At 56.9% G+C, this 27,150-nt stretch overlaps 8 protein-coding genes across 8 annotated transcripts; 4 read left to right on the top strand and 4 right to left on the bottom strand.

The window, feature by feature from the left end:
- Window positions 1-64: 64 nt before the first annotated feature.
- On the bottom strand, window positions 65-3,809 carry VTJ04DRAFT_9838 (uncharacterized protein; the record flags this gene model as incomplete). Its single annotated transcript, XM_069368428.1, has 3 exons — window positions 65-872; window positions 944-2,402; window positions 2,465-3,809. 3 exons carry the CDS (start codon window positions 3,807-3,809, stop codon window positions 65-67), a joined length of 3,612 nt encoding a protein of 1,203 aa, XP_069214573.1.
- A 1,367-nt stretch (window positions 3,810-5,176) lies between these two features.
- VTJ04DRAFT_9837 (uncharacterized protein) lies at window positions 5,177-7,711 on the bottom strand (the record flags this gene model as incomplete). The annotated part of the gene is made up of 1 exon (XM_069368427.1): window positions 5,177-7,711. The coding sequence occupies one exon, from the start codon at window positions 7,709-7,711 to the stop codon at window positions 5,177-5,179; it is 2,535 nt and encodes an 844-aa protein (XP_069214572.1).
- Window positions 7,712-9,755: 2,044 nt separating this feature from the next.
- VTJ04DRAFT_9836 (uncharacterized protein) lies at window positions 9,756-11,639 on the bottom strand (the record flags this gene model as incomplete). Its single annotated transcript, XM_069368426.1, has 1 exon — window positions 9,756-11,639. One exon carries the CDS (start codon window positions 11,637-11,639, stop codon window positions 9,756-9,758), a length of 1,884 nt encoding a protein of 627 aa, XP_069214571.1.
- Window positions 11,640-13,159: 1,520 nt separating this feature from the next.
- On the top strand, window positions 13,160-13,854 carry VTJ04DRAFT_9835 (uncharacterized protein; the record flags this gene model as incomplete). The annotated part of the gene is made up of 3 exons (XM_069368425.1): window positions 13,160-13,295; window positions 13,377-13,735; window positions 13,804-13,854. The coding sequence occupies 3 exons, from the start codon at window positions 13,160-13,162 to the stop codon at window positions 13,852-13,854; spliced, it is 546 nt and encodes a 181-aa protein (XP_069214570.1).
- A 777-nt stretch (window positions 13,855-14,631) lies between these two features.
- VTJ04DRAFT_9834 (uncharacterized protein) lies at window positions 14,632-15,591 on the top strand (the record flags this gene model as incomplete). The annotated part of the gene is made up of 1 exon (XM_069368424.1): window positions 14,632-15,591. The coding sequence occupies one exon, from the start codon at window positions 14,632-14,634 to the stop codon at window positions 15,589-15,591; it is 960 nt and encodes a 319-aa protein (XP_069214569.1).
- A 3,947-nt stretch (window positions 15,592-19,538) lies between these two features.
- On the top strand, window positions 19,539-23,821 carry VTJ04DRAFT_9833 (uncharacterized protein; the record flags this gene model as incomplete). Its single annotated transcript, XM_069368423.1, has 2 exons — window positions 19,539-22,307; window positions 22,361-23,821. 2 exons carry the CDS (start codon window positions 19,539-19,541, stop codon window positions 23,819-23,821), a joined length of 4,230 nt encoding a protein of 1,409 aa, XP_069214568.1.
- A 1,478-nt stretch (window positions 23,822-25,299) lies between these two features.
- VTJ04DRAFT_9832 (uncharacterized protein) lies at window positions 25,300-26,414 on the top strand (the record flags this gene model as incomplete). Its single annotated transcript, XM_069368422.1, has 3 exons — window positions 25,300-25,864; window positions 25,953-26,123; window positions 26,224-26,414. The coding sequence occupies 3 exons, from the start codon at window positions 25,300-25,302 to the stop codon at window positions 26,412-26,414; spliced, it is 927 nt and encodes a 308-aa protein (XP_069214567.1).
- A 364-nt stretch (window positions 26,415-26,778) lies between these two features.
- Window positions 26,779-26,979, bottom strand: VTJ04DRAFT_9831 (uncharacterized protein; the record flags this gene model as incomplete). The annotated part of the gene is made up of 1 exon (XM_069368421.1): window positions 26,779-26,979. The coding sequence occupies one exon, from the start codon at window positions 26,977-26,979 to the stop codon at window positions 26,779-26,781; it is 201 nt and encodes a 66-aa protein (XP_069214566.1).
- Between the last annotated feature and the right edge of the window lie 171 nt (window positions 26,980-27,150).

The following is a 27,150-nucleotide window of genomic DNA, read 5'->3' as shown; positions in this document are numbered from 1 at the left end:
AAAAGCTTACCCAACCAAGCTCGATACCGCCGTGTGATTGCGCGCCCCGAGGTAGGTGTCAAGCTCAGGCATGCCCATTCGGAAGCTTCTTCGTCACTCCGTTGCCATTGACCTCCCCATGCCCATTCTCCACCACCGGCGGCACCAGCGGCGGCACCGACGCCATCGGATCACGCAACTCCATCTCCGGCGTGGCCACGGGCGTCTTGCTATCCGGCGTGGTCGTCTTCCGACTCAAGCTCGACGTCTCTGGCTCCTCGGGGATCGTCGAGAACTTCCTCAGCACCTGCTTCAGCGCTGGCCTGCGGATTGGCTTGCTCAAGAACTCGTTCATTCCTGACTCGAGGCACTCCTTGATGTTGCTCTCCTCCGAGAAAGCCGTGAGCGCGACGATGGGGGCTGCGTAACCCAGCTTGCGGATCAGTCTCGTCGACTGCAGCCCGTCAAGGTTGGGCATCTGAATGTCCATAAAGATGAGGTCGAAGTGATTGTTGCTGTCCATGGCAAGCTTGACCAGTTCGTAGGCTTCCTGCCCGTCCTTGGCGATGGTGACGTCGTAGATGTCCTCGAGCTTGAGCAAGCGGCTCACAACTTCGATGTTGGTCGAGTTGTCGTCGGCGACGAGCACACGTAGCCTGCCCTGGCCGGACTTGTTGGCCATGGCTTTGTCTATGGCGGCCGCCACTTGGTCCTCTTTGCTGACCAAGGAAGGCGGAGCAGCGAAGTACGGTTGGCTTAGCCCAACGAGTCGCGGCTGTTGGTCGAGCACGGGAGGGGACGAGGAACGCGGATTTCGTGGGGTGTCAAGGTCGTTGATCGAGCTCACGCTTGGTGGCCGGGACTTCACACTACTTGTCGTCGTACTTGAAGTCCTAAAACCACACATGGGAGTTAGCTCATCTGCTCCAACACACACATGCCGAAACGGAGCTCCGACACTTACCGATCCTTGACGTATTTCAACGGCAACTGCATTGTAAACGTCGTGCCTACCCCCGGCGTGCTCTTGAGCGAGATGGTGCCGCCCATCAGCTTGGCCAGCTGGGCGCAAATGCTCAGTCCCAACCCGGTGCCGCCATACTTCCTGCTAAGCCCCAGGTCTCCCTGAACAAACGGCTCAAAGATCTTCTGCTGCATATTCACCGGAATGCCCGGCCCTGTATCTTCCACCTCAAACTCAAACAGGAATGTCCTCGCGTTGGGCGGCGGCGGTGTCTGGGACCGTTCACGGATGTGGATCTGGGGAGTGGGTTTCGGATCCACGGGGTTGATGGTCAGCGCGGTAGGCGTCGGCGCGGTGGCCGTCGTCGCCGGCATGACCGGAGCTCCTGGCACAACGGGAGGGATGCTGGAATTCGCTGAGTTAGTAGATGCAGATCCCACCCGTTGTCGGTTCCGTCCCACGCGCACAGAGCCCGTCTTGGAGAAGGACGAAGTCCTGCTTTCGTCATTTGTTGGTTCGACCTCTCCCAGGCAGCGGATGCGAAGCTGGACTGAGCCGCCGGCTGGTGTGAACTTCAAACTGTTGCTGACAAGGTTGATGATGACCTGCAGGATCCGGTGCATGTCGCCCCAGAGACACATGTCCTTGATCCTGCCGACACCCGGCGGACCAAGCGCTGGCAGCTTCTTATCCAGGCTGTTTCGTCCTTCTTGGTCCCCATCGGTCTTGTCCCCGTTATCTGCGGCGGCGGCAGTAGGCAGCTCACTCGAGACGAAGGAAGCATCGAACCGGATTTTACTCTCGCGGACCTGCTTGTCGAAGATGGCCAGGATCTGAGACCGGACCTCGGCCAGGCAAAACTCCCGCTCTTCCAGAGCAACTTGATGGCCAATCTGGTTCTTGGAGAAGCACAGCAGATCCTCAAGCAGGTGAAGCAGGAGATCTCCCGACTTGTAGACCGTCTTGAGCGACTGCTTGATGCGCGCGAGATCATTCTCCTCCATGCACACTAGGCACATTCCCATGATACCGTTAAGCGGGGTCTTGAGCTCGTGCGAAATGTTGGCAATGAAGAGCGTTTTGCTCTCGTTGGCAGCCTCGGCGGCTTTCTTGCTGATCTCAAGCTCCCGCGTGCGCTCGGCCACCTTCTCGTCGAGCTGCGTGTACTGCTTCATCAGCTCCTCCGTCATCTGGTTGAAGGTATGCGTGAGCTCCGTCAACTCGTCCGTGATGAAGTGCTTCCTCTCCTCCACCTTGGCGGGGATCTTGAACATGGCACGGCCCGGCTCAATGGGGAAGCTGGGCCTCGACCTCGCGGTTGGTCTCCCGGTTAGTCTCCGCCGCAGCTTGGCGATCATCCCCCTTTCGGTGGACCGCCCGGACGTTGTGGTACCAGCGCTTGGGTTTTCTTCATCACATGGCTCATCGCCAAAGTCGTCATCATAACCAGGGGGGTCAACTGCACAACAATATCAGCCCAAGCCGCGCTCTAGCAACTAAGTTGTCGGTCGTTAGACTTACTGCTATTTTCTGTCGCCTCCTTCAGCCGACGGATAGGGTTCACGCTCCAGTAGGCGAAGGGAAACACGATGAGTAAAATCAAGCCCAACGTGCCAAACACGCACCCCAGCAAGATGGTGCGCAGGGTTGCAATGGGCTCGTACGCCTCGCTCGCATCTTGTTCCACAACAATGACCCACGATGCGAGGTTTGTTTGTGGCCGCGCAACGCCGACAGCTACCCGGTCGCCTAGCTCCGTGGTTGTCGACAGATGGCTGATGGCGTTAAAGGGGCTTGGGTGCCACACCCGCAGCGCCTCTAATACGGCTGGGTAGTCTTCGAGCTTAAATTCTCGACGGTACCTGGATATTGACTGTCTTTGTCGATTTTTCAACTCGTGCTGATCGTCGGAAGGAACTGGTGGAAAGAGGAAGCGGACAGTCTGGTTCTTGAAGTGTTCCAGCGGCGGGCTGTAGCTGTCGTTGCTTGCCGGCGCGTCGACATTGAAGTGGTTGAACTGGTTGGTGGAGCCAAGAAACAGTACGCGGCCTGTTCGTCCCAGTCCCTCATTCTCCTGCTGTATTTTCACCATGGAATTTGAGCTTGCGACAACGGTGAGGTAGCCGAGCGTGAAATTATCATGGTTCAACTTGCGGACGGGGATGGTGAGGGACATGAGAGCAAATGTTGAATTGACGATCATGGGGCCCAGCAAGACACCAGTTCTCTCGCTGGCGTTCCCAAGGGAAACCCCTTCGAACACGACAGCCGAAAAGAGATTGGTGTTCTTTTGCGACGGATGCTGGCGTCCACGATCTATGTAGGTGATGTTCGGGTAAAGAGACGGCGGAAAGCCGTATGTGGGGTCTGCCAAATGCACAATGCCTCCATCAGGAGACCTGTAGGGCAGTATGATGGATCCTGATTCGGTCGCGCCGTTGCCAATAACGCCGACCAAGCCCGACGGGTTGCCGGTGGTGTTGCGCGAGTAGATACGGGCTTGGAGCAGTCCGGAGAAGCCACTGTTGCTGAGAGCCGTTTTCAGGTCGTCTGTCGCGTTCTTGAAAATGCCCTCTATGGTGTCGCCGAAGGCCCGGTTGCCGTTGACTTCGTAATCGTAATAGTTCTCCAAGGCGTTCTGGATAGTCACGCGGGTCGAAATGGTCTGGACGGCCGTATGGATCAGTCTGAGCTCGTTGGTGACGCGGGAGGCCTTGAGCGATGCCGTCAGGAGAAGAGCATCTTTGGACACTCCCACGACGAAATTGTTAACGAAGCCCCATGTCGGGATGGAAACGATGGTTAGGGCTACGCCGACGGCGAGCACCACGACGGCGGCGAGCTGCGCCCAGATGGGAATCCTCATCCTCGCTGGATGAACGGTCAGGCGTGGAACGGGAGAGAATCGGGACCCATGGATGCATATCTTGTCGGATACAGAGGAAGCCGGTCGATAGGAATAGGTGGAGGGTGAATTGCACTCGGTGATGCTGCTGTTGATGCTGCTCCTCTCAAGACAAGCCGTGCACCGTCCTCCAAAATGCGACTTCTGTTTCCCAGCCAGATTGCTTGCTGCCGCTTCGAGATCTTGATGTTGGACTCGGTCGCGCCTCGATGGATTTGTCGCAGCCGGTGTGAAGCAGCAAGGCTCAGCGCTGCTATCGTTGTCGTTTTTACATCCGCGACCAATATTTCCGCCGATCAGCCGAAAGACGGGAGGTCAGGACAAATACCTAGGTACTGTAGGTACTTTAAGAAGCGCTCGGAGACCGGGCTCGTCTGGGAACTCGTCGACGGCGACAGCAACGGCAGAGTTGACGATGGGCCGTCCGTCCGATGAGATGAATGAATGAATGAATGAATGTTGAGACGAACTCAAATCCCACGAGGGATCCGAGTTCCAGGACGCTTCCTTGCTTTCTTTTCTTGACAGGTCTGCAGCTGCGGAGCTGCCCAGGCCCGAAGCCAGGGAGGCGAGTGGAGCTGGGACCAGACGGTCCGGGGTTGCCCCCGCTTTCATTGCTGCCCATTTCCAGCCTGATTGGCCCGTCGGCTGGGCATAAAAGCGCCAAGCTTCCTAGATCGCGATTCGGGGTTTCTCCTTTTGCCTTTCTCTTGGTTTTCCGGGCCCCCTTCATCAGCACCCGTGGATTGCCGTTGACCGGCTTGAAAATGGTCGAAATGGTTGCTGGTCTCGTGGACTGACTCAGGGACAGCCTGGCTCAGAGAATCAACCGAACTGGAGACGGCGAGATGAAGAACTAATGCCGCGTGTCACACAAGTCCAGGTTAAACTGCGAACACCCGTTGAGGCTTTGTTTTGGACGTACTCTGAGAGAACGTGTGTAACCCCTGGGTGGCAGGACGTTGCCTAACCTCGATTGTTTGCCGGATGACAAAGACGCGCAGCTGTGCCTGACCACGGACTGTCTTCAAGCGTAACTAAGTATGTACAAACATTGGGCGCCGGTTTCTGGATTCTCGAGAAATCATCTTTGCTTGCCGTGGCCACCTTGAAGGCAAGTTCCCATGGGCTGGAAGGCGGCATCATAGCAACACGAACACCAGACCACAGATTTCAATAGTCTCATGGACAACTAAGTATATTCATCATCGCCATATCAGTCATCAACATGGTCATAACTCATGATATGTAACATGAAAGAAAAAGAGGTCATTAAAGGTCGTAAAATGTCATAGCCGTCCCAGCTTCCTCCTTGCCCAACACAGGACTCAAGTCCGGCTCAAAATCAACGGCACCAACGCCGTCTGGCTGTCCAAACTCCGCTGATCCGGCGCAATGGCAATGCTGGTCAAACTCCGCCCGAAAATCCCCTCCTTGAACCGATACGCCACGCTGCTCGACGACGCGCAGCTCAGGCCGTTCGCGTTATTATTGTTCTGATAATGGCTCGTGGGCAGATTCATGCTAAGATTCAGCGCCGACAGCCCCGCGATCACGGCCGCGGATTCTTTGCTGCGGCTCTTGTCGTCGCCGCCTTTGCTGCGCTTGGAAAACTCACGGGTGAGCTTGGTGATGACCGCCTCCTTGGCACGCTTGAGCGCCGAGCTGCGCGCCGCGGCTTCTTGCGCCTCGGCGAGCAGGTCCGCTTCAATGGAGCGTTGGGTGGGCGAGAGGCCGTCGTCATCGGAGCCGGCGGGCGACGACCGGTACGACCGCGACGGGGAAGACGATGGTGAGGATGAGGAGGATGGCGAGTCGGACGCCTCGGGCGAGCTGAGCAGTGGCCCGAACTTGGCTGACGGGTCGTAAACAGTCGGCTGGAGCATGATGGGCAAAGGCTCCGGGTTGAGGAGGGGAACACTGATGCCCGTGTCCGGGTCCATCGTCTTGGGTTGGGATGATGGTGGTGGTGTACGGGGTGGTTGGTAGGACTCGTCATCTGTGCCGACGACGTTGGGCATGAAGTCGTCGGTTTCGGGAAGCTCTTCCGAGCGGCAGCGCCGGTGATGGTGACGATGGCGGTGATGGTGGCGCCGCCGCGAGTCCCGGCTGCTTGATGATGGCCGGTCGCTGGCGTCGTCGCTGCGCGAGTGCTTGTGGCGGCTCCGGCTGTTGTGCGGCCGGTGGCTGTCGCCGCTGCGGCGCTCGCTCCGCAGGGTTTCTTCGCTCGAGCGTTGCTCGACATAAGCAGGTGAGGTTTTTTGGTTTTCGTCTTGATCTTGGGTTTTGCTGCCCAGGCGGCAGTGCGTTCTCCTGAGCTTACGCGCCGGCTTGGGGCTTGCTTGCCTGGCCTCTTCCTCAACTTCAGGTGCCAACATAACCTGAACACTTTCCGACCTGCCTCCGGCCGAGCCAGGACGGGAACTAGGCCGCGCTGCTTCTGCGGCTGCAGCAGTGACACCGCGCGCCCACTCTTCGACGCCTGCCTCGAAGGCGTCGACGTCGTTAACACCGCCGAAGAGCATGCCCTCAAGATCCACCTCGAATAGCTCCCGGCTAGCCGCAGCGGCAGCCGCGGACGAATCGGGGAGGTATTCGTCATCAATTGAGCTTGTGACAGCCGTTGACGCCGCAGAGATTGTAGTATTGGACCGCGTCAATGTTGGCACAGTGTACCCGGCCGGTCCCGCCAGTGACCGGTGCGACCAGGCCTCTCCATTCTCGCCCTCGGTCAGGGGCGCCAGGGCTTCCTCCCAAGTGCCGCCGCGGAGAAGGGCGACATTCTCAAAATCGAACTCGCGCACCGTGGCCTTGTGACTGGCCACAAGTCCGCGCAGCTGATCGGCGTTCATGATGGCGTTACGCACAGCCATATGGCGCAAGCGCGGCATGATGATCGGACGGCGGAAGGGCTTCGCCGGCAGCGGAGACATGGGGCCGGTGACCTCGTTGAAGAGCTTCTTGGTGTGGCGAGGCGGCGCAAAGAGCGGGTCGCCAGCCAGCGCGATGGGGCAAGGCCCCCGGCGACCGATCCAGGTGAAGGAGAACTTAACCAGCTGCGGTGCAAAGGTCCGGATGAAGTCGTCGATGATCTTGAGGTGGTCCAGGCCTGGCTCGCTGCTGTAGAAGTCCCAGGAGTCGACTGAGATGTAAAGCTTGCGGATCTGGCGCCACCGGAGCGAGGCCGAGGGCACGGCGCCGAAGCCCGGCGCGTGACGGAGATAGTTGAAGGCGCACGGGTGAACGCCAGCCAGAGTCAGCCTGGTCAGCTTGGTGAGCGGCGCCCGCTCCAGGGCGATGCGCAGGCTGATGAGCGCATAGTCAACCACGTCCCGGCGGTAACGCTCCCTCGGGTCCTGGCCAGGGGTCTTGATGGTCAGGTGGCGCATGTTGGGCATCTGGCTCAGGGCGCTGATGAAAGAGGAGACATGGGTAGCGGCGTGGAAGACGGGAGGATACTGCTGGGTCAAGATCTCGCCGAGCTCGGGGCTTCCATACTTTGCCGTGACTGACGAGTCGGTGGTGGAGGCATGAGGGTTGTAGATGAAGAGAATCTCCTCCCCTGTGGCGGGGTGGATCAGGGGAGGTAGGAAGGTAGCTGGCGAGTGCGGGAAGTAGAAAGTCAAGTGCTCAATGTGATGTCCGATCCTCGAGAGAGCCTCGATCCGGCTGGCCTTGGTGAAGCTGTTGGCTGTGAAGGTCAAGTGGGTTCGTAAGAAGAGCCGCTTGGTAACGAGGTTGCAGCAGGCTGAGTTGGCCAGTCGAACGGCACAGATGTCCTTCTTGTCCAGGAGCTCGAAGAGTCTCTCGCGGACCTTGTCTGTCCGCCACAGGCAGTAGAAAGCTTGTGGGTTGGTCGCCATGTTTCTTGCATGTCGTGATCAAGAATTATGTCGGGGGTGGGGAGGCGGAGAGAGACAGATAGGAGACAAGAGAGAGCGGAGACAGTTCGATCCAGCGATCCAGTGACCAAGTCGAGGTGAGTCTTCACAAAAGGACTTGACTGAGTGTGAGTGTGTATAAGAGCATATATGTTTCAGGAGGTCGCCACCGGTGTAAGTCGCTGAATGAGTTGGGGCACAGGCGGACGTCGTTGATCAGGGTCAAAACACAAGAAGTAGAGTAAGGAAATCTATCAGAATGAGTGATGGCTTTTTGGCTGTCAAGGGCGCCACCGGGGAGCCGTCAACTACAGAGAGTAAGGAGATGATGGCGAGAAGGATCGAAAAGGGAGAAAACCTTCGATCAGGACTCGACACCAACGCCTGGGGCAGACGGGCTGCCTCTATATTCCAGGCCGAATCACACAACGCACAATACACAAGTAGGCGGGATGGATCATCGAAATCCATGGACAGCCCTCCCGATCCCCGGCCCTTGACAATCTCCGCATTTTTTTTCTTTTCTCCTGCGCGATTTGACCATGGTGTGGTTGGGGTGCTTCCGCGGGCATGTCGCTCAAGACCGTTGAGGGCCGAGGACGATTGGCAACGGGTGAGTCACTGCCTTGATGCCAACCATCCACGGCATCGACTGCGTCGCATCGCGCAGCCGTAGCGCAGGTTCGGCATGCAGGAGAAAAAGCAGAAGGTGACGACGACTGGTCCGCGACTGGTCCGCGGCCTGCATCGCGTGCCCGTCGTGGCGGACCGCGCCGGGCTGCTTGAGTGGCCAGATGGCGGAGCCGGAGTGCAGCTGCTTGCATGGCACCACCGCCGACGAGTGTGGCCGACTGCAGGGCGTCTCAAGGCTGACCATTCTCATCCAGTCAGAGACGGTGAAGAGAGAACCACAGAGGGGCCGATGCGGGGAACCATCCACAGAAGCGCTATCGATAAACGGCGTCGGCCTCCTACAGCGGGAGGGAGGCCTTGACAGGGTGGCACTGCCGTTGCTTCTGGGATGTTTCCAGCCAATCAACGCGCTAAGAAACATCAAACGCGCTTCTGATTGGCGGTCGGCAGTCATCGTTCGCGAAACACGCGCGACTGACACGCGAAACTGGCGCGCCGCTGCCGATCCCGTCCCCGAGATTTTCAACCCTTAAGCGCCCCTGCTCGCCCATCTGTAGATCAAATGACACGGCAGACAGCCTTGTGGTCCTGGACCGGAACCCAACCTCAAGTCCTACCATGACGACTAGTCACCACCAATTGTGATTTTTGACATGTTCAGCCTCCCTCCCAGTGCTTGGCACTCACCTCTGGCCCCGCGATGATGGATGGTGGAGGAAGGAGAGGGGCCTTCCCTTGACCTCCAGGCTCCTTGAGTTCTTCGAACGCGGGGCCCGTGGGCTCTTCCCACCATGCCGGATTCGCCGATTCTGCATCCAACCCTTCTCCCCACATCCCTCCTTGACCTCGCAGACTGCGGTCTGCCCCGTCATCCGTGTCAATCTTCACCAGCTTGCAGCGGCCGGGTAAATCTCGCCGCTCTGCTCACCGCCACTGACCGGTCCGGCCCTCCCGCCGTGTCAATGACACCTTAATTGCCAAATCGAGTAAAGAGTAGAAAATTTCAGAATGGTACACCAAGAAACTCTCAACGTCGTTGCAGAAGGAAAGTTAATGCTGTTGATCATTGATTCGGCTCTGAGCTGCTGCTGTCTGCGAGCTTCCCTTGCTGTACCTTATTCAGGCAGGCACCTGCAGCTCGGCGTCTAAGTCTCACAGGGTATTCCATATATGCATCATCGATATTGCAGGACAGACTACAGAGATGCGAGACCCCTCATTAGCAAGGTGTGGCCCGGGTTACGTGGGGAGGTGGGAGGTGTGCTGCAACTGGCTCCCCCACTTCTTTGCAAAACTCCAGGACGCGTCCGTGATCGAGGTCGCGTCCAAGTCCCGGTCATCGGACTCGCGAGGCGAATCCCTCGTCCAGGTCGCGGCCCGTGACTAGAGCCCCCTATCTCCGGCCTTTGCCCCTCCAACCACCACCACCACCATCCCTCCTGTCCCGCCCCTGAAAGCTCGGTGGCGGTATGTGTGGAGGCAGTCCCGATGGGCCTCGTGCCCCGCCGCCACCAAACCGATCCCCTTGTTGATTGCCACTTCTGCTGCTAGAGAAGCTGATGTAGCTAACACGTTGGGCCTTCTGAACTGGCGGCCGAATAAATTCTTCCTCGTCGTCACTAGCATCCTCAAAGAAGACATGCCGCTGGGGCACAATGCTTTTTCCGAGATCAGGGCGGTCTGTAGGCGTCACATATGCCTGTGAAACGTCATCGGCGAAGTTGATGGCAATTTCTGTCGTCGTCGGGTCCACGTATTTATCAAAATTGGCCTGGCTCCACGTCTCAAAGGGCCCTTCCTTGGTCCGTTTTGAGCTCAGGGGGCAGACACCGCCGTGATGGCCTTCTTCACCGCAGGAGTAACAATAAGCCGGCAAGTGACGAACCTTCCGGATAGTTCCCGCGTAAGCCTCAAACGCGAAGCTCCTCCAGAGCTCGTGACAAGACGCGTCCGCGTGGTCGCGCGACCCACAGAACGCGCATTCCCACTCGTCTGCCGGCAGTTTGAGCTTCTCGGTACACTCCCGCTTTCCGTGGCCCAGCTGCTTGCACTTGTCGCAGCGTTGCCGGGCCGGGCAGCTGAAGGTCCGGTGCGCAGAGGTTTTGCAAAAGCGACACACCACAGCCAGACAATCCGCTGCTCGGTGACCCGGAGACGCGCACTGGACGCAAAACTCTGCCGTGGCATCAATCCCTGGGTAGTATCTCTCCTGATACTCTGCATCGGGTCCGATGAGAGGTAAGGGGCCTGGGGGAAGAGGGGGTGCGGGGCTCATCGGAGGAGGAGGTGGTGATGGTGGTGGAGGAGGTTGGGCCTCGTCTTTCTCGGGAACAACGATAGGCTCTGATGGTTGCGGCTCGACGACGGTCGACGCCGTGTTCGAAAACAGATTGACGAGCACTTCGCTGTTCTGTTGCGCGTACTGCGACGCTACACGCCTCGCGGCACTAGCCTTGATCTTGGGCAACCCGTTGACCTTGCCAACCCACCTGTAGTAGGCCTCAAGAAGGGGATGTCGTTCGCGGGAGGTGCCAGCCTTGATCTCCCCCTGGTTCAATTGCCGGAGAGACCGACACCATGACAAGAACATCTCCTCCCAGCCCCTATCATCCTTGGGATCGACTCCAACCTCGGAGGCGGACGGGACAGGTGGAAGCACCCAGACGTCTGAGCTCTGGCTCTGGCTTCCACGCGATGATGATGTGGCGCTTCCCTGCCGACTGTCACGCTGCTGCTGCTCGGACGCAGGGCTATTGGGCTGTGTCTGATCCAAGTTGATACTCAAGTCATTCTTTCCTTCGGCGGATGTGGTTTGGGGCTTGTTGTCTTCTAGTCCGGTCTCGGGTGCATTCTGCGTGGCAGCTGCGCCAGGGCTGGTCGCTGTCGATTCCAAAGGCGATATGGATGGTTTGGGGGATGAGTCTGTAGATGGCTTGAGCCGGGCCCCGAAGGAAGTCCGCAGGCCACGGCTAAGGCTGTTCCATCCTGTTTGAGGGGGGTGCGTCGGCAGGTTCCCGGTCGATTCTCCGACCCCGCCTGAAACCAACACTGAAGATGCAGCGTTTTCCAACGAGTTATTCTTCTTCTGCCTCTTCGAGGAACGAAAATTGTCTTCCTGGGTTTGCTGCTCTCCGGTGCCGGATGGACTATTCGGCTGGTCGTTGTCAGAACCAGGTCGCTTCTCCCGCGAATTGGGCCCAGGTGATGGTGCATTCGAAGCTGGAGCAGATCCTGCAGAGTTGGAGCCGCGGCTCGCCGGGCGTGAGTTTTTTGCCATCGCAAATCGACAGTTCTCAAGGTTCCGCGCCAGTTCTCGAGTTCCGCAAACAAATTCTCAAAGTCCACGTTTCGCCCTTGTTGTCCTCGCTGCGGTCGGTGTGCACAAAGTCGGCGACCCAAAGATCTGCCTTCAGGTGACGGTGATTTGAAGTGAAAAAGACCCGCAATGGGAAAAAGGTAAGATAAAATTGCTCTCACCTTACATCGAGCAAGTGTGAGATGGTATCTTGCGTGTCTGCCGAATGTTGATGGCCAGATGTTGATGATGGAAAACGCGTTTGTGAAATTTCGTCGCCGAGTCGGCAAAATCCCTGCCTAGCCTGATGCATGTTGACGTTGTTGCGGCTCCAATGGACGCTCGCACTGTCCGCCGAACGCATGAGTGGGGCCCGACTGTCACGTATGAAACGAGGGTACGGTAATGGATACGGTGTATTGTAATTTACGGTCTTTGTCGTTTCGGCTTGTATCGCGCTCCGCGGACTCCAGCCAAGAGCACGCCCATCTTGTACCCGACGAGCCAAATGGTACAGGAGTACATGGATCCCACACATTCCACCCGCCGAGTTGTTACGGAGGCTGCTGGACAGGCTGTGGCCGACTCCGTGCTTTCTCAATCTCCGGCAGCGCGCCAGAGTGGAGAGCTGACAGGGCCTCATCATTTTGGAGCTCCTGTCTCGAGGCATGTTCTGGCCAGATTGCCAGCCCGAGACGTAACCGCCAATCTCGTGTTCACGTCTCGCTGCTTGGTTTGTTCTCGTCTCACCAAGCCAAGATATCTTCAAGATTTGGCGAGATCTGGGGTGCAGCACGCCGAGATCCCAGATCATTCCATAGTCATTCATGTCTGCGTAATTCCGCTGCTTTCCCCCCCTTTTTTGTCCAACGTTGTGTCGAAGCCGACACGGCCCATCGTTACGGTACGGAGTACTTACTTGACCCGGCATCTCGTCCCGCCCTTGCCGGATTAATTCAACACCTACGCAGTAACATCAACGTCAACCTCAACTCCAACTTCCATCTCAGCATCCAACGCCGACTCTACCCATCTCCGGCCGTCACCACGAGTCCCGGCGACTCTCTGCGCCTCTGCCTCGCTGTCGTCATCGTCGAATTCTTTACCCCTCTTCGTTTCGCGTCCCTCGCTGCCGCCTCATCTTCTCGCATCCACTATTCTTTCGTCCGAAACAGATCATAGGAACTACGGTACTCGTGCCTTGGACACCTGTGGTTTTCGGGAATAACGAACGACACACACGACGCATTTGATATCATCCAAAAACAAGGTTTCGGTCGACAAGATCGTTCTCGCCTGACCTCGCTGTTCTCCTTGGTCCTGCCCAACCGCCGTTTCAGCCCAGCGAGACCCGCCCGTTTCTATCTATCCCACCTCGAGCGTCGCAGCCCCCCCGCGGCGACGAGAACACCGCCAAACTGTCGTCCCCAATTCTTCTTTCTCGAACCGTCTCCTACGACGCGAGTACCAAGCCCCCGCGTCGTGGGTCCACGCACGGCACCATGCCAGACAAGACTGGAAGGAGGAGGAGGTCTAGCAGTATCCTCCAGGTCTATCATGAGCCGCCCGAGCCTGTTGAGCAGCTCAGCGACCAGGCTGCGCTGCCAAACCTGAATGCAAACTGGGTCAATGCCAAAGGTACGTCGACGGGTCGATATCTGATCTCTCCGCCAACCTTCTGCCCGAGATGGTTCCTTGGCTAACTTGCCATCTGACCAGGTGCCTGGACTATTCATCTGGTCTTGATCGCCTGTCTAAAGATCTTCTACGACATCATCCCCGGCGTGTCGCAGGAGACCTCTTGGACACTGACCAACATAACATACATGTTTGGCTCTTACATCATGTTCCACTATGTCCGCGGAGTTCCCTTCGAGTTCAATGGGGGTGCCTATGACAACCTGAACATGTGGGAGCAAATCGATGATGGGGCCCAGTACACTCCCGCCAAGAAATTCCTGCTCAGCGTCCCTATCGTGCTCTTCCTCCTGAGCACCCACTACACCCACTACGACCTTACCTACTTCACGATCAACTTCCTTGCTGTTCTTGCCGTCATCATCCCCAAACTTCCCTTTGTAAGTCCCTCCACCTCTTCGACTTCCCCGCCTGGCATGGTACCTCTTGCTAATGCTGCCCCTTTCAGAGCCATCGTATGCGGATAGGTTTGTTTGAAGACATCCCAGAAGAGGAGTGAAGTAGGAATTTGTTGTGCGTGTTTGCGTGTTCTAGGCATTAGTAGGTGCAGGCCAGCGGGGGTCAGTTCTATCATTGAGGTGAAGTACTGGTAGTTTGTCTCTGCGGTGTCTTGTCAGACGATCCGAGGTTGCGTTGGAGAGAGCTACTACTAGGTGCGCATGATAGAATCATCCTCAGTCAACAGGAAATCAACAGTCAACCCACCCACTATCTTTTCGTTGTCGCTGTCCTTGTATCCTCAGTATCTGAAGTCTCGCAGTGATTAGGTATCTCCGCATACAGTTTGACTGTTCATCCAGTGCCCACTATCAAAGGCCAACTCAAGGTGAATGTGCAATATTCCTTGCACGGGGGCGTTTTGAAGCTCAGTCCTTCCCCTCACAGATGTGGGCTTGTGTTTTCGTTCTCTGTTTCTAGGGCATAGGACGTGCGCCTTGCTTCGCTACGATGTAGTTCGTACGTACAAGACTCCATGCAAGTAGTCGTCCTGACTAAACCATCTCATCTCATCTCCAAAGTTGTGTATCAGCAACCTCACATGCCTTGATTCCAAGCATCCCACGCCCTCTCGCCCTTCATGTTCATGTTCCCCGGAGATGTTGACAACGGCAAGCTCGGCCGAACGACCGAGGAGCTTGTGGTCAAGAGCCGGATTGAGATGACTCGATGTATATGAATCCATCCTTCTCAGGAGAATGTCATGCTCCCTCCATGCCTTCTCACCATAGGTTCTTTTGTCTGGCTCTTCCGGGTTGAATTGCTACAGCCTTTCAAAATGAAGACATGCATGCTGGCCGTGGCGGCCGGTCTTGCCGGCTCCGTCTGGTGCTCGCCCTCGGCATCGCCGGCGCCCCTCTCGCTCGACATCCGCGACACTGAGCCCACTACTATACTTCATGCGGCCTACACAACGACCGCGACTCCCCTTGTCCAAACTCCTCCCACGCTGTCCCAGGCCACACTTGTCGACCGCGGAATTGACGAGCTGAAGCCCAAGAAGAAACCTCTCCTTGTCAAGCCCGGCTTCAAGAAGGTGCCGATTCCCAAGCTCAAGGTCCCCAAGCCACTGGTTCCCAAGCCGGCTCCCAAGCTACCCAAGAAGCCACTTCCCAAGCTCGCTCCGAAGCCCAAGAAGCCTCTTATTCCCAACCCCGGCCCCAAAAAGCTGCTCATTCCCAAGCCCATTCTTCCTAAGCCGATGCCCAAGAAACCCCTGGTCCCGAAGCCACCGCTTCCCAAGCCGAAGCTGCCAGTGCCCAACCCCAAGAAGCCTGTCCCGAAACCAAAGCTCCCTGTTCCGAAGCCAAAGCTGCCGGTTCCCAAGCCGAAGCTTCCTCTCCCGAAGCCTAAAAAGTCCGTGCCCAAGCCGAAGCCACCGGTTCCCAAACCTAAGCTCATTGTGCCGAAGCCCAAGAAGCCTGTCCCAGAGCCAAAGCCTCTCCCGTCCAAGCCCAAGGTGCCCGTGAAACCGCTGAAGGTCGACCGCCGCCAGGACGCTGATGACTCGAGCGCGGCCGCCACGACCACCAGTCAGCTCAACGCTCAGGCCACAACGAATAAGCTGAATATTGCCGAAGCCACAGCCGCCCCCTACCGTGCTCAGGCCAGCATCAGCGCCAGGGATGTTGAGCCCATTCCAGCTCCCACCGCGAAGCTTCAGGACAAGGTGGTCATCAACAGTGACGGAGACCCCAGTGTCGAGCAAAAGGAGAGCGCGCTGGCTAGCGCGAAATAAGGTCAATTGGATGACCATATGCTAACTAGCTATCCCTGGGGTGGCGGTTCATATCGTGGAGGTGGGGTTTAAGGGGGGTGTGATAGTGGGATTGTAGGTAGTAAGTAGTTAGAAGATGTAATGTTGAGAAGGTTGTATTACTTCAGTGCTTGCGGTGAGACATAATGTCGGTTTCCTGGTAACTCGTGGGTTGAGATTTACTTCTCGAGGCCCTAGGGTTGAAGCTTCGGTCGCGATGATCAAAGAACACCCGGCAACATTCGCGGAGTAGAGGGTTGTAACAGTACCTTAGTTACCTTACCTGGGTAGGTAGGTAGCTTGATTGCGCCTTGCGTCTCATTGACATCCAAGACAATGTCAACATCCAAAGGCATATCGGTGAGTGGTGCAACGCAACAACACTACCGGGCTGAACCTAGTGTCATGTGTGTCATCTGCGTGTGACAGGCGATATTGTCCCATTAGAGCACAAGCTGTATGTTTCAGTATCTTTATTATTATCTTGCCGACCCCGCCCTATTTTCCCAAGGCGCGGGAATGTATAGCATCGCGATTCTATGACAACTCGTCCAAGGATGCCATTCCCCGTGCATCTTGCGGTCCGCATGTCTGAGTGGCTCTTACTGGCGTTCATGATTATGGAGTGATGAAATCATGTATGGGTAAATACGGGCATGGTGAGATCTACGTGTCTACGTGGCCCAGGTATTTCCCACCACGGGCTGCCCTAAATATGGACATGTTTCCCAGTCGTGGTCAGCTTGGCGATAATATAGAATTCATAATACCTCCCTAATCCAATGGCGAGGTCCTAGGTTCGGGATGGGTATGATCAGCAGCCATGCCGGACATGCTCATATTAGGTGAGCAGCTGGGGCGGGTTTGAGACATGCCTTTCGGCCTGAAACAATGTGTCCTCCCGGATAGGTGGCTTCCTCGCCTCAGTGTCAAAAATATCCCGGATCCCCCCGAGTCTTTTCTCCGACACCATGTACGTACTCCGTACCAGTAGTCTGGTTGACACATTCGATTCAGATTTTGACAGCGAGGCTTGGTCCACACGACCCGTGCATACCCTGCCACCCTTGAGGTTCGCGGAATCTTTGCATGACATACGGAGTATGTATGGACAAAGAAGTGTTGAATGGGCCAAGTCTGATATAGGAATCCGACTACGTACGTACGTAGGGTACGTAGGCAGGATGCGGTCTGAGGCTTCTACTGCCCCTCGATCTGTGCAGATCAATAGGGATCTTCGATCCACCACGGCAAGCAGGGGCCTAGTGCATGGAACATCTGAATCACGTCCATCAAAAAGCACTGTTCCCATCCCCCGCGTCCAGCGGGGCAGCAATGTCTCGAACGCCATACCTACTACTAACTCCGCCGTAGTTCTGAAGGTTTCCTGGATCTGGATCTGGAGCATTCGTGATTGTGCCGAAATGTACTAATATGCGAGTACTTAGCTCGGATAGGAACCTCCATAGACGTGTAGGTATCTGGCACTGCAATTCAATCTCGGACATGTATTTTGTTTGCCACCTCTTGCTGTGCCGACGGGAATGTTGAATCAAGGCAAGTGTGTGCTCCGTACACTATGCTTTTTCTCCCTCATGATTCTCAACAAATTGCGTACCTCAGGAGATTCGCCGCGAGACGTGCTTCCACATGCGAAGCGACGTCTCCACGTCTGCCGATTCTGGTCCACTTTTCATATTCTGGGGACGCTCAGGACCATCAGATTAGGACCGCGATGACACCCGGCAAGGATCGAGATGCACTCGGTCTGGAGTAGAGCCATGGACAAAGACAGCAGCATGCAAGGGGCAACATGTGCTTGCTTGCTGGTGGCCGTGACAGCGCAGCGCAGCTCTGCGTCCATGGCATCGATCTCGCCCGTGGGTGATATCTAGCTCATATATCTTGGGTTGGCTGTCGTATTTTGGCACTATACTCGCGACTCTCGATAGAGGAAAAGAGAGAAAAATAGAAGATTGCCAATGTGTGCCTTGCAGAGAAATGTTGCAATCGCTGCGCAGGAAAGGGGAAGCAAAGTGGTCCCTGCAGCCATCCGGGCCATTTCCACGACATTTCCAGGATCGCCCGGTTGCCAAGACACGGGGTCCTTGCCGCACTGAAGCCCGGATCGACCAATCACTCGCAGCCGAGGCAGTTGCAGTTTCGTTGCGCTAGCCTATCTGGTGTCTGTGGAGCCTGAAATGGGGGCCCATGTGGTGGCCCGGGTGCTGAAGACGAAGGTTTGCAAGGACCCTGGACCCTGACAGACCCCCAGAAAGGTGCCCACTTTGGTCCCAGAGCTCGGGGCCCGTTCGTTTGAGATGGAAGGCACCACGGACCTTCCATCAGGAGCGCGTTTCCTCGACCTGAGCAGGCTCAGAGATTGGGGAAGAAGAGAGCGCATTCTTCCCTCTACACCAACACCAACAAGCCAGAAGCTGGAGGTCATCTACGCTACTATCGGCCGGCCACCCCGAACAGCAAGCGGCCAAGTAGTTAGGCAAAGCGAAAGCGGCGCCTTTGGGCTACTACGCTGCGCGAGAGGCTGGCGCTCCTTGTGCGAACCTTGGTCCATCTCCTCGTCGTTCCCCATCCAATGCAGCCCTCCTCATTCCTATGCTGTGTCGCCTCTTCGCCGCGTGCCCACGCCTTCTTTTTTTGTGCAACACCAAGCTGGCAGCCAGCCAAAGACCAAATTGTCTGGCCGTGAGCGACGTTGATTCAACATTGTCCCGGCATTGGACCTTGACTACGGACCACGCAGCCGAGAGGTGAGTTTCTGGCCGTCTTCTCCGATCCGGTCCTCTCCCCTCCCTCTGGCGACGAGACGCGCATCAACTCTTCTCCCGCAGTCCCTCCACCACCATCCATATACACAATCATTGCCATCACACCGCCTTGCGGCCAACATGCCTCCAAGCCGGCTACCTGCACATGTCATGCTTCTATCACCGCCGGCCCCTCACTGGAAGCCACGAGGTGATCGGCCATGGCGGCCATGATATGCGCTTTTCTGGCTACGGCATCTCGGAAACTATCCATATTCTATCCATGGCAGGAGGACTGCGGCACGAGGACCGTTGAACCCATCCAAGCACTTCTCACCCTCATTCTCCCCCCACGTTCCTCCGGCTGCGCCGGGTACATTGGGCCGAGAATTGGTTCCGCTGCTGACACACGGCTGTGTTTGGTGCCGTGTGTGTACCACACCTACTCGGTCCCTCGAAGTCTTGAGGCGGCCACAGTCAGACATGGCATTTTAACTTTTCGACGTGCCGCTCTGCCGCAGTCCCTGGATCGGCATCTGGAGACCTTTGGGGTGCTCTTCCCGGGTCGATCTTGACCTGCTTGTTCCGTCTATTCTTGACTTTTCCAACGTTGCCTTCGTTTCAAACTCGCCGCCTGCAGCTTCGAAGCTTCGGTTCCTGAGCGAATCGCAGCGGCCCGGCTAACAAGTTTGATCTCTACCAGTTTTTTGACACTTTACGGTCCCGTCTACATCGCCCTGCCGGTTCTAAAACGCCGTTGCGAACCATAAACCTGACCCGACCCTACCATCGTCCAATCCCCTGGTCCCTATTCCGAGCCGTCCCTGACAGCGTACCCCCGGGACCGTCCACACATAATTAACGTTAACGTCAAGCGGAACCACGCCGCGACCCATTTCCATCACTCAGCTCGTCTTGGACCTTACCGGCCACCCGCATCGGCGAAGCTACCCTGCTGCGAAGTAATCTGCGCACTCCTGGAACAAACAAGTTGACACACCAAGTGGCGCCGAAGCCGTGCTTCTCTGGCAGACACCCTTCAGCTGCCCGAAATTGGTTGTATATCCTGCAGCAAGACGCCACAGCAGCAGTGCGAGCGGCCACACCGAGCGCCTTTCCGGCTTCCGACACCCCGCGTCCTGTTTGCCGCAGCCGCCCACCATGGCGTCTTCATTAGACTCGGCCCCATCCCGGCCATCTTCTGCCGCCGCCTACCCAATTCAAAGGATGCCGTCGCGCTCAAGGACCCAGAGCATTTCCAGCGACCGGCCATCCACCATTGCCGCCAGCCTCATGTCTCCCCCGTTGTCGGTGTCGCCAGAGCCGGCCTTCATCGCCGCTTCGGCCGCCTCGCAGATCGTCACCAATGATCACGACAGCCATGCCGAATCCTGGTTCGACGAACACGGAATCGAACCGTCGAGCGAACCCGCCACTGTTTCTGCCGGCGCCCTGCAGCTCGTCAACAGTTTTCTTGATCAATTGCTGTTCAACTTCCTTTGCGTGTCTCGCTCGACCGCACTCGCCGACCTGCGTCCAGCCGTTACAGAGGTCTTGAAGCCGAAGCTCGCCAAGGATGCCATCAACCAGGCCGACGAGGAACTCCGCGAGTATCTCGGAGGTGACGATGAGGAAACCTCGCGCCCTACCACCGCCCGACCCTCATCGCCGGCCGACTGGGATCTCGAACTAGCTTGGAAGAGGACCCGTCTCCGTTGCATGGTCTATTCGTCCCTCGGAGATATGGAAGAAGAGGATGAGGACTACTACATGGAGCAAGGACACCTTGCCGCTGGCCCCGATGACCGCTTCGCCGAAGCCGTTTCCCCTGCCGTCGCTATCTTCCTGACATCGATCCTGGAATTCATGGGTGAACAGGCCCTGATCGTGGCTGGCCAGGCGGCGTATCACCGCATGCGTCTAAAATATGAGAAGGAACTCAAGGAAGGCACACGGAGCCCTACGGGAGTCGCCGACAAGATCGTCATTGAGGAGGCTGACATGGAACGCGTGGCGCTAGACCGGACACTGGGCCGGCTGTGGCGGTCGTGGAAGAAGAAGATAAGGACGCCTACTATTAGTGCCACAGAACGCCTGGCCCGGTCTTTCTCGCGAGACTCGTTGCGCTCGGCCTCAGGCCATTTGCGATCTCCCAGCAGTGCCGCTGAGCATGCTGTCCCGGCGACGGTGCGTGAGCCCGACGCCGAAACCGAGCAGGCGCCAAAGCCGGAAGGTCAGCAGCAACAGGAGCAGCCACAACAGCAACAAGAAGGGTCTAAGCCGCAGGAGCGGCGACAACAACAGGAAGAAAAGAAGGGCACGTCCCAGGAGCCAGTGGAGGAATATTTGGTTGCTGCATCAATTCCTCTCCCTATCGGTCCAGACGATGTCGCTGAAATTCTTGTCCCTGGTCTCGCACGCTCCGAGGACGAAGAGGATACTTCGGAGGACAAGTACTTGCCCAAGCGTCCCAGGAGCTGGATCCTGCCATCATCGGGCAGCTCGGTTCCCGCCGTAGCGCCCCCGGCATCCACTATCAACTTCTCCAGGAAGCGGTCCCGTTCGTCTCCGGCAATCGCTCGCACTCCCACCCAGAGCAGGTCTGAGGCGCAGCCCGAGGTTCGCGTCACAGTCGAGACTGCGTCCGAGGTGCCCGAGTCCGCATCGAACAGAGTGGCTTCAGACTCCCCAGCCAGGATCAAAGCTCCTGAACCCAAGGGGCAGCAGACAAAACCTAGTGCTGGTGAGGATGCCGCCGACGATGAAGATACCAAGGACGACGATGACGATGAGGTGTCTATTGAGGAGCCTCGGATTGTCAGGTCTTCACGCGTGTCGATTCTGGGTCGCAGCTCATCGGCAGCGTCATCCGTGGATGGCAGGCCAACCGCGATCAACACGAACTTGCCACTTGTTTCACCCAGCATACACTCGGCGCGATTGATTGAGGTGACGAGTCCCCGTAGCCCTGTTGTCGGCTCGCGGCGCAGTTCGTTAGCCAACACCGACTCGGGGCGCCGCTCGAGCTCGTCCCTGGCGAGCCGCACAAACACCCCTCCAGTTCCCGAGGAGCGGGCCGAGCAAATCCCGGAAAAGAGCAGCCTTGGCAACAGATTGACCGTCATGCCTGCGACTAGGTCTACGCTATCCACAAAGGTTTCGACCGCCGCCGCAAATGCGTCTACTGATAAGGATTATGCCCCATCCCCCATCACCCCCACAAGCCCAGGCACGGCGACTCCAGTGACTGTCTCCGTCTCAACTTCGACACCAGCTTCCGCTGCCTCCTCAACCTCCACTTCAGTTACGACACCAGCCCCCCAAAGGACGTCCAGCTTGCCGGTCGTCCGAGAGCCATCACCGGCTAAGCAGCAGCAAGAGTATACTCTCAAAGTTGAGCGTAACGATGCCAAAGATCAGCCCACCACGCCCTCGAGGCGCGCAAAGGCCACGGCCCTGCCAACTACGTCTCCTGCGTCTTCTGCATCATCCGCGAGCGGCACCTTCTTTATCGACTCAATGCCGGCGTTGCCGGAGGACAAGGAGGTCGGTGAGCAGCCGCAAAGGGACGACTATCGCAGTGGGTATTCTGGATACCCGAAACCTCCCGCTGTTCCTGAGCGCAATGCTGGAAGGCACCCTGTCGCAAACACAACTGCTTTGCGCCAGCCTGCTATGGTCGGTCAACTGTCTGCGGAACACCCTCGGCCACATAGCCCATCCCAGAGCTCGTTGTCTCGCCCATGGGAGCCGGCAGGGCGTACACGACAGGTGTCCGGCTCTCCGGCATCTGGAAAGCTCAAAGCTGTGCGGTCTTCAGAAGACAGCGAGAAGCCCCGCATCGATGTTGCTAAGAACTTCGAAGAGCTCATCCAGAGCAACGAGACCATTCAGTACACCCTTACCCCGGAGAGCATGCGGGATCTCGATGTAGGTGCACTTGTTCCCAAGATGCGTCGACACCCAAGCTAACATTATGGCAGTATCAACCCTCGCGGTCCAACGGAAGCCCGGTTGTCTCTCTCAAGCCAAGGAAGAGCGAGGAATCGCGCCAAAACGGCACGCGGTCTCGATCCTCTTCGGTGCCGCGTAACGAGGCGCCGAGGTCGTCTGGATCACTGACGCACTCTAACTCTGACCTGAACTCTGGGAAACTTGGCGGGGTGGTCCCGCGGTCTATTCCTCCTATGCCGACGAAGTCTCAAGGCAACCGTGGAGTCATGGCCAGAGATGCAAGGATGGAGCGGGATTCATCTCTGTCGGAGCTTGCCGATTTCCTTCGCTCCACTGGACCGGCTGGTGGCTCAACCATCAGGAATCAAACCTCGACGCCCAACATCGGCGCATCGGTGAGGAGCAATCCCAACCGGCCCAAGTTTCAGGCACGCGACCCGACCGTGGATTACAAGGATGACAACTCGGACCTGATCGACTTCATCCGGCGCGGTCCGCCAGGAGGGCCCGGAAACCCGCGAATTCCCAGGTCGGTCGCCCCCTTCCGGACCACGATGGACTCGGATCAGTTCTCCGGCGCAGTCGGAGGGAGAGCAATTGATGCCCACCTACGCGATTTCGAAATCCGTTCGAGTCAGGCCTCAACCAACGCCACCGAATCCTCAGTCCCGCCGTCCATCCAGTCGTCAGTCAACTCCCACAGCGGTCTGCTCTCCAGGAACAAGGCCGCATCCTATAACACCATGGCGGACGATGTCGCACCCATGCCACCGCGCAAGACGCGCCGCGTCCGGGACCCGTATGCCATCGACTTCAGCGACGAAGAGTTTGAGGATGACGACCTCGCGCCCATGCCCCCTAAGCGCGCGCAGACGCACGAGGAAAGCCTCATTGACTTCCTCAACAACTACGCGCCGCCCTCGGAACCGACGGTCCAGCCCCTCAACATTTCCCAGACACGCAACCTCCTTACCAAGCCCAAGAAAAAGGCCAGTGCTCCCAGCCTCATGGCTCGTCTCACCCGCCGCGACAGCTCAGCTTCTGGCCTCCGCCAGGAGCGCCCTGCGAGCCCCGCGCAGACGACCACGTCCGAGACGAGGAGTCTGAGCAGCCGCATTGGCGTTGGCAAGGGCGGCCATGTCCCGATTCAAGTAAACATTCCGGGAGGCATGGATGTGTACACACCGCCGGTACGGACATCGTCCAGAGGTTTGCCGCCAAGCAGTGCTGGTTCCGGTGGGCCTACGGGCGTGACCACCACCGTCAGCACCGGTCGGGTACCCATGAAGAAGTTCGAGCCACGCGAACCGATTGCTACCCACAGCCGCGGAGTGTCGGATTTGGCGGATTTCCTGAAGAACTCGGCGCCTCCGCCGGGTGCTTTGGCATCAGGTCCGTTGATGACGGATCCCGCTGCAGGACGTGAGGAGGTGACCGGAGGGGCGTCGAAGATTTTTGGGAGGAGAAAGAAGCATAGTATTTCTTCTTGAGGTGTTGTTTGTTTTAGTTCCTATTACTTTTCTGTTGCCTCGGGCAAGATATCTCGGGGATATTTGTTTTGAGTTGTTTGTTTCTTCCTCTGTATTTGTCTTGTGTTTCATTCTATTTAACTGTTTAAATTCTTGTTTCGTTTCTTGTTGTCCCTGTTGGATATCCGCCATGTTGCGACATGGGCGTCTTTTCTCGTGGTCAGCTATTCAGGGAGCAGAGATAGTGCACGAACGTCGTGTTCGATGGATTTCCTGGTGCTGTAGTACGTCCCTAGCACAACGAGCAAGCAGAACATGATGATCTGGGGTAGGCAAATCTCACACATGGGAGGAGGTGTGTCATCGGTCATGTATGTACATGGTTGGCTGGGTGGGTGTGTGAGTGAATTAATACTGGGTTCCAGAGATTATCTGCTCTGGTTCACTTCATACGACATGATTTTATTCCTTGGGTGTGTATACTAAATATGGGTTGCCGATCTGAAAATTTTTATTTGGCTCTCGACCAGGTTCTGTGCGATTTGGGGATCTTTTACATATGCTGGATGCCACCTTGGGGACAATTTTGGGTATGACACACGTACCTGAGTATGGAGAGAAAACAGCCACTTAACCAAACATCGCCCAGTGCTGGTCATCCAAATACAGGCGTATCTTTTCGGACACATGACATTTTTCATCATCCTGACTGGTTCAGGTGACTAGGTATCTCATCGGTATGCAATGTGAAGCAGTTTGCCGGACACAACCTCCCATGTCGATGGTGTTGTGCACGGGAGGCAGCAGGATGCTGCAAAGCTTGAAACGAGAGGATGGTGTTTGCCCGGATGATCACATGGTATCATGCTTCTTGCTTCTTGCTTGGCTGCTTGCGTGATCTTGTTCGAGATATCACATCTCAGCTTGTGGATGACCACCCTCTCCGAAGCCAATTGTCTCATCATCCCAAGCAAAACCTCATCGACCCTAACCCTTGAATTCGCGGGGCTCGTCGAATTGGGGGGAAGGTGCCGCATCTCTCAACGTCCAACCCAGACCCCGGAGACACTGTATACGTACGGATGTACATACATACAACACAACCATCGCACCAGGGTCCGTACTGCATGAACAGCAGCAACGGGAGATCCTCCCGTCTTTGCAGTAGTGGTCAAGGGTCTTCAGCATCCACCATCTGCAGACCTGACCAGCAAGGCTGCCTGCAGCATCAACCCCACTCCTCCGTGACGAGCCTGAACAACACCCATCATCGTTGTCTGTCTCGTGGTCGCCGTCTCAAGTGGTCCAGAGGGCCGCCTCTCCTTCAGTCTGGCACATCATGCAGGAGTCGGTATCAAGACCTTCACGAGAGAGACGGTGACGGATACAGTGCCAGAGGGGCTGCCATCTTCGCCCGAACCCTTCATGCGCACCTGGATAAGACCCGCAGCAGAGACAGTCTGAATGAGAGACCTAGCCTGACTAAGGCAGAAGAAAAGATGGCTTCACCGTCTATGTCTCCCACGGCCTCCCCAGGCCGCAGCTCCAGGCCCAGCATTTCCCGAAAGACCAGCGACTCTGATCACCCACGCCGCCGCGATTCCAGCAGCAGCAGCAACATCCCAGCCGTCCCAGTCGCACCAGCAGCCACAGCAGCCCCAACAGTCACATCACTCCCCAGGTTCCTTTGGTCTTTGCAAGTCCCGCTGCACATCACCCACGCCTCTCAGCCCGACGCCGCCCCTTTTGTCACTTCGGTGCCGCGCTTCAGCTATCTGGCCCTTCTCTTGCCCCGCCTAACCGTCTACTTCGGCGCACCATGCTCGAGCTTCCACCACGAGGGCATCCTGCTGCGCAACCTGGCCGTGGGCCTGCTTGTCGACCTGTATCAGCCCGAGACCCGGCCCTGGCGGCTGGTTGTGAGCGACGGGCCGGAATGGGACATCGCTGACACCTTCACCAATGCGGTCAAGGAGGCCGATTTTGTCCGCAACGGAAATGCGAGGCAGATCATGAGCCTGTCGAAGGAACATTCCACGGCGTTGTGGAATGCCGTTCGAGATAGTAAGCTTCTTTCATCTGTCCCTATCCACCTTGCCATGGTTAAGGGGAAGGGGTGATCACGGTTGAGTAGGCGCTGACGGACTCCAAGACGACTACACCGCCTTCAGCAAAATTCACAACCGTCTGCTCAATACACCAACTCCGTTAAAACACGTCCCAGTCCGTATCTACATCCCCTCGTCTCCCACCGACAACGACGACTCCACTCCTGGGTCTATGAAAGTCGTTCAAACGTTAATCCCACCACGCCTCCCCAACCGTAAGTCCTCCTGATCGTGTCTCTTGACCGTTTTTGCACTTCTCTCTTTTGGAACGTACGTTCAATATACCGAACAAATTCCAACATTGGACAACAACAGGTGCGCCTCAAACCCTGGGCAGCGCTCTCAGGAGCGTCCTCCCAACCCTCTTCCCCAGTAGCCGCGACCCCGTCCTGGCCAATGTCATACTCCACGGCAGCCCTGTTCCTTTCCATGCTCCGCTCGAGGAACTCATGCGCGAGGCGGCCTACCCGGATGGCTGGCTCTGTCTTTGTGTGGTTTTGCTTTAGATGGTTTATTACTACCTATGGAGGAAGTAGTATGGACGACCATACGATGGTAACCATGATACCCCCGAGGCTACGAGAGCACAGGTGAAACGCTGGGACGTGTGAAGGGAAGATGGGGTGGGAAAACCAGGGTATATTCCATCAAGCATCCCAAGAACTTGTATGCACAGTCCACGCATTCAGTATGCGATGGAAGCGCCATCTTCTACACCTCTAATTGATAATGCAAAGAGAACAAACATATCAACGGGTAATGTGCACGCCTGAAAAAACCTACTCCTCAAGGGCCAACCACCCATCCCCAACTCGGGGTTGACATCACCGAACATTCAACAAAGCATCCAAAACACCATAGAGGGACAATCTAGCTCTTTGTATCCAAGGGTATGTGTATTATGAGAGAGAGATGGGTCCGCGTCAGCGCCAATGGCAGTTGATAACCACAAAAGAAATTGGAGAAGTAGGAGTAGTCGGTAGTAGGAGTAATAGTGAATAGACGTGGTTGATCAACAAGGGGGTGTGTGTTCCCCCCGTCCGGTTCCCATCTTCCCGAATCCCGAGACATACATAAACAAAGTGACAAACAGCCGCCGCCTAGCTCCATGCTAACCAACCAGCCACATCTACCTTAGCCACCCACCCAAAAGCTGTAACCTGAGAAACAGAGAGGAACTGAAGACCGATGATGACACAGTGGTATCTCCGCCGTAGGGCCATCAAAAAGATGAAAACATGG

The sequence above is a fragment of the Mycothermus thermophilus genome, assembly GCF_041956435.1.
Source record: "Mycothermus thermophilus strain CBS 625.91 unplaced genomic scaffold VTJ04scaffold_7, whole genome shotgun sequence".
In the NCBI taxonomy this organism is placed as follows: Eukaryota; Fungi; Ascomycota; class Sordariomycetes; order Sordariales; family Chaetomiaceae; genus Mycothermus; species Mycothermus thermophilus.
This window is presented reverse-complemented; position numbering and strand designations above follow the sequence as displayed.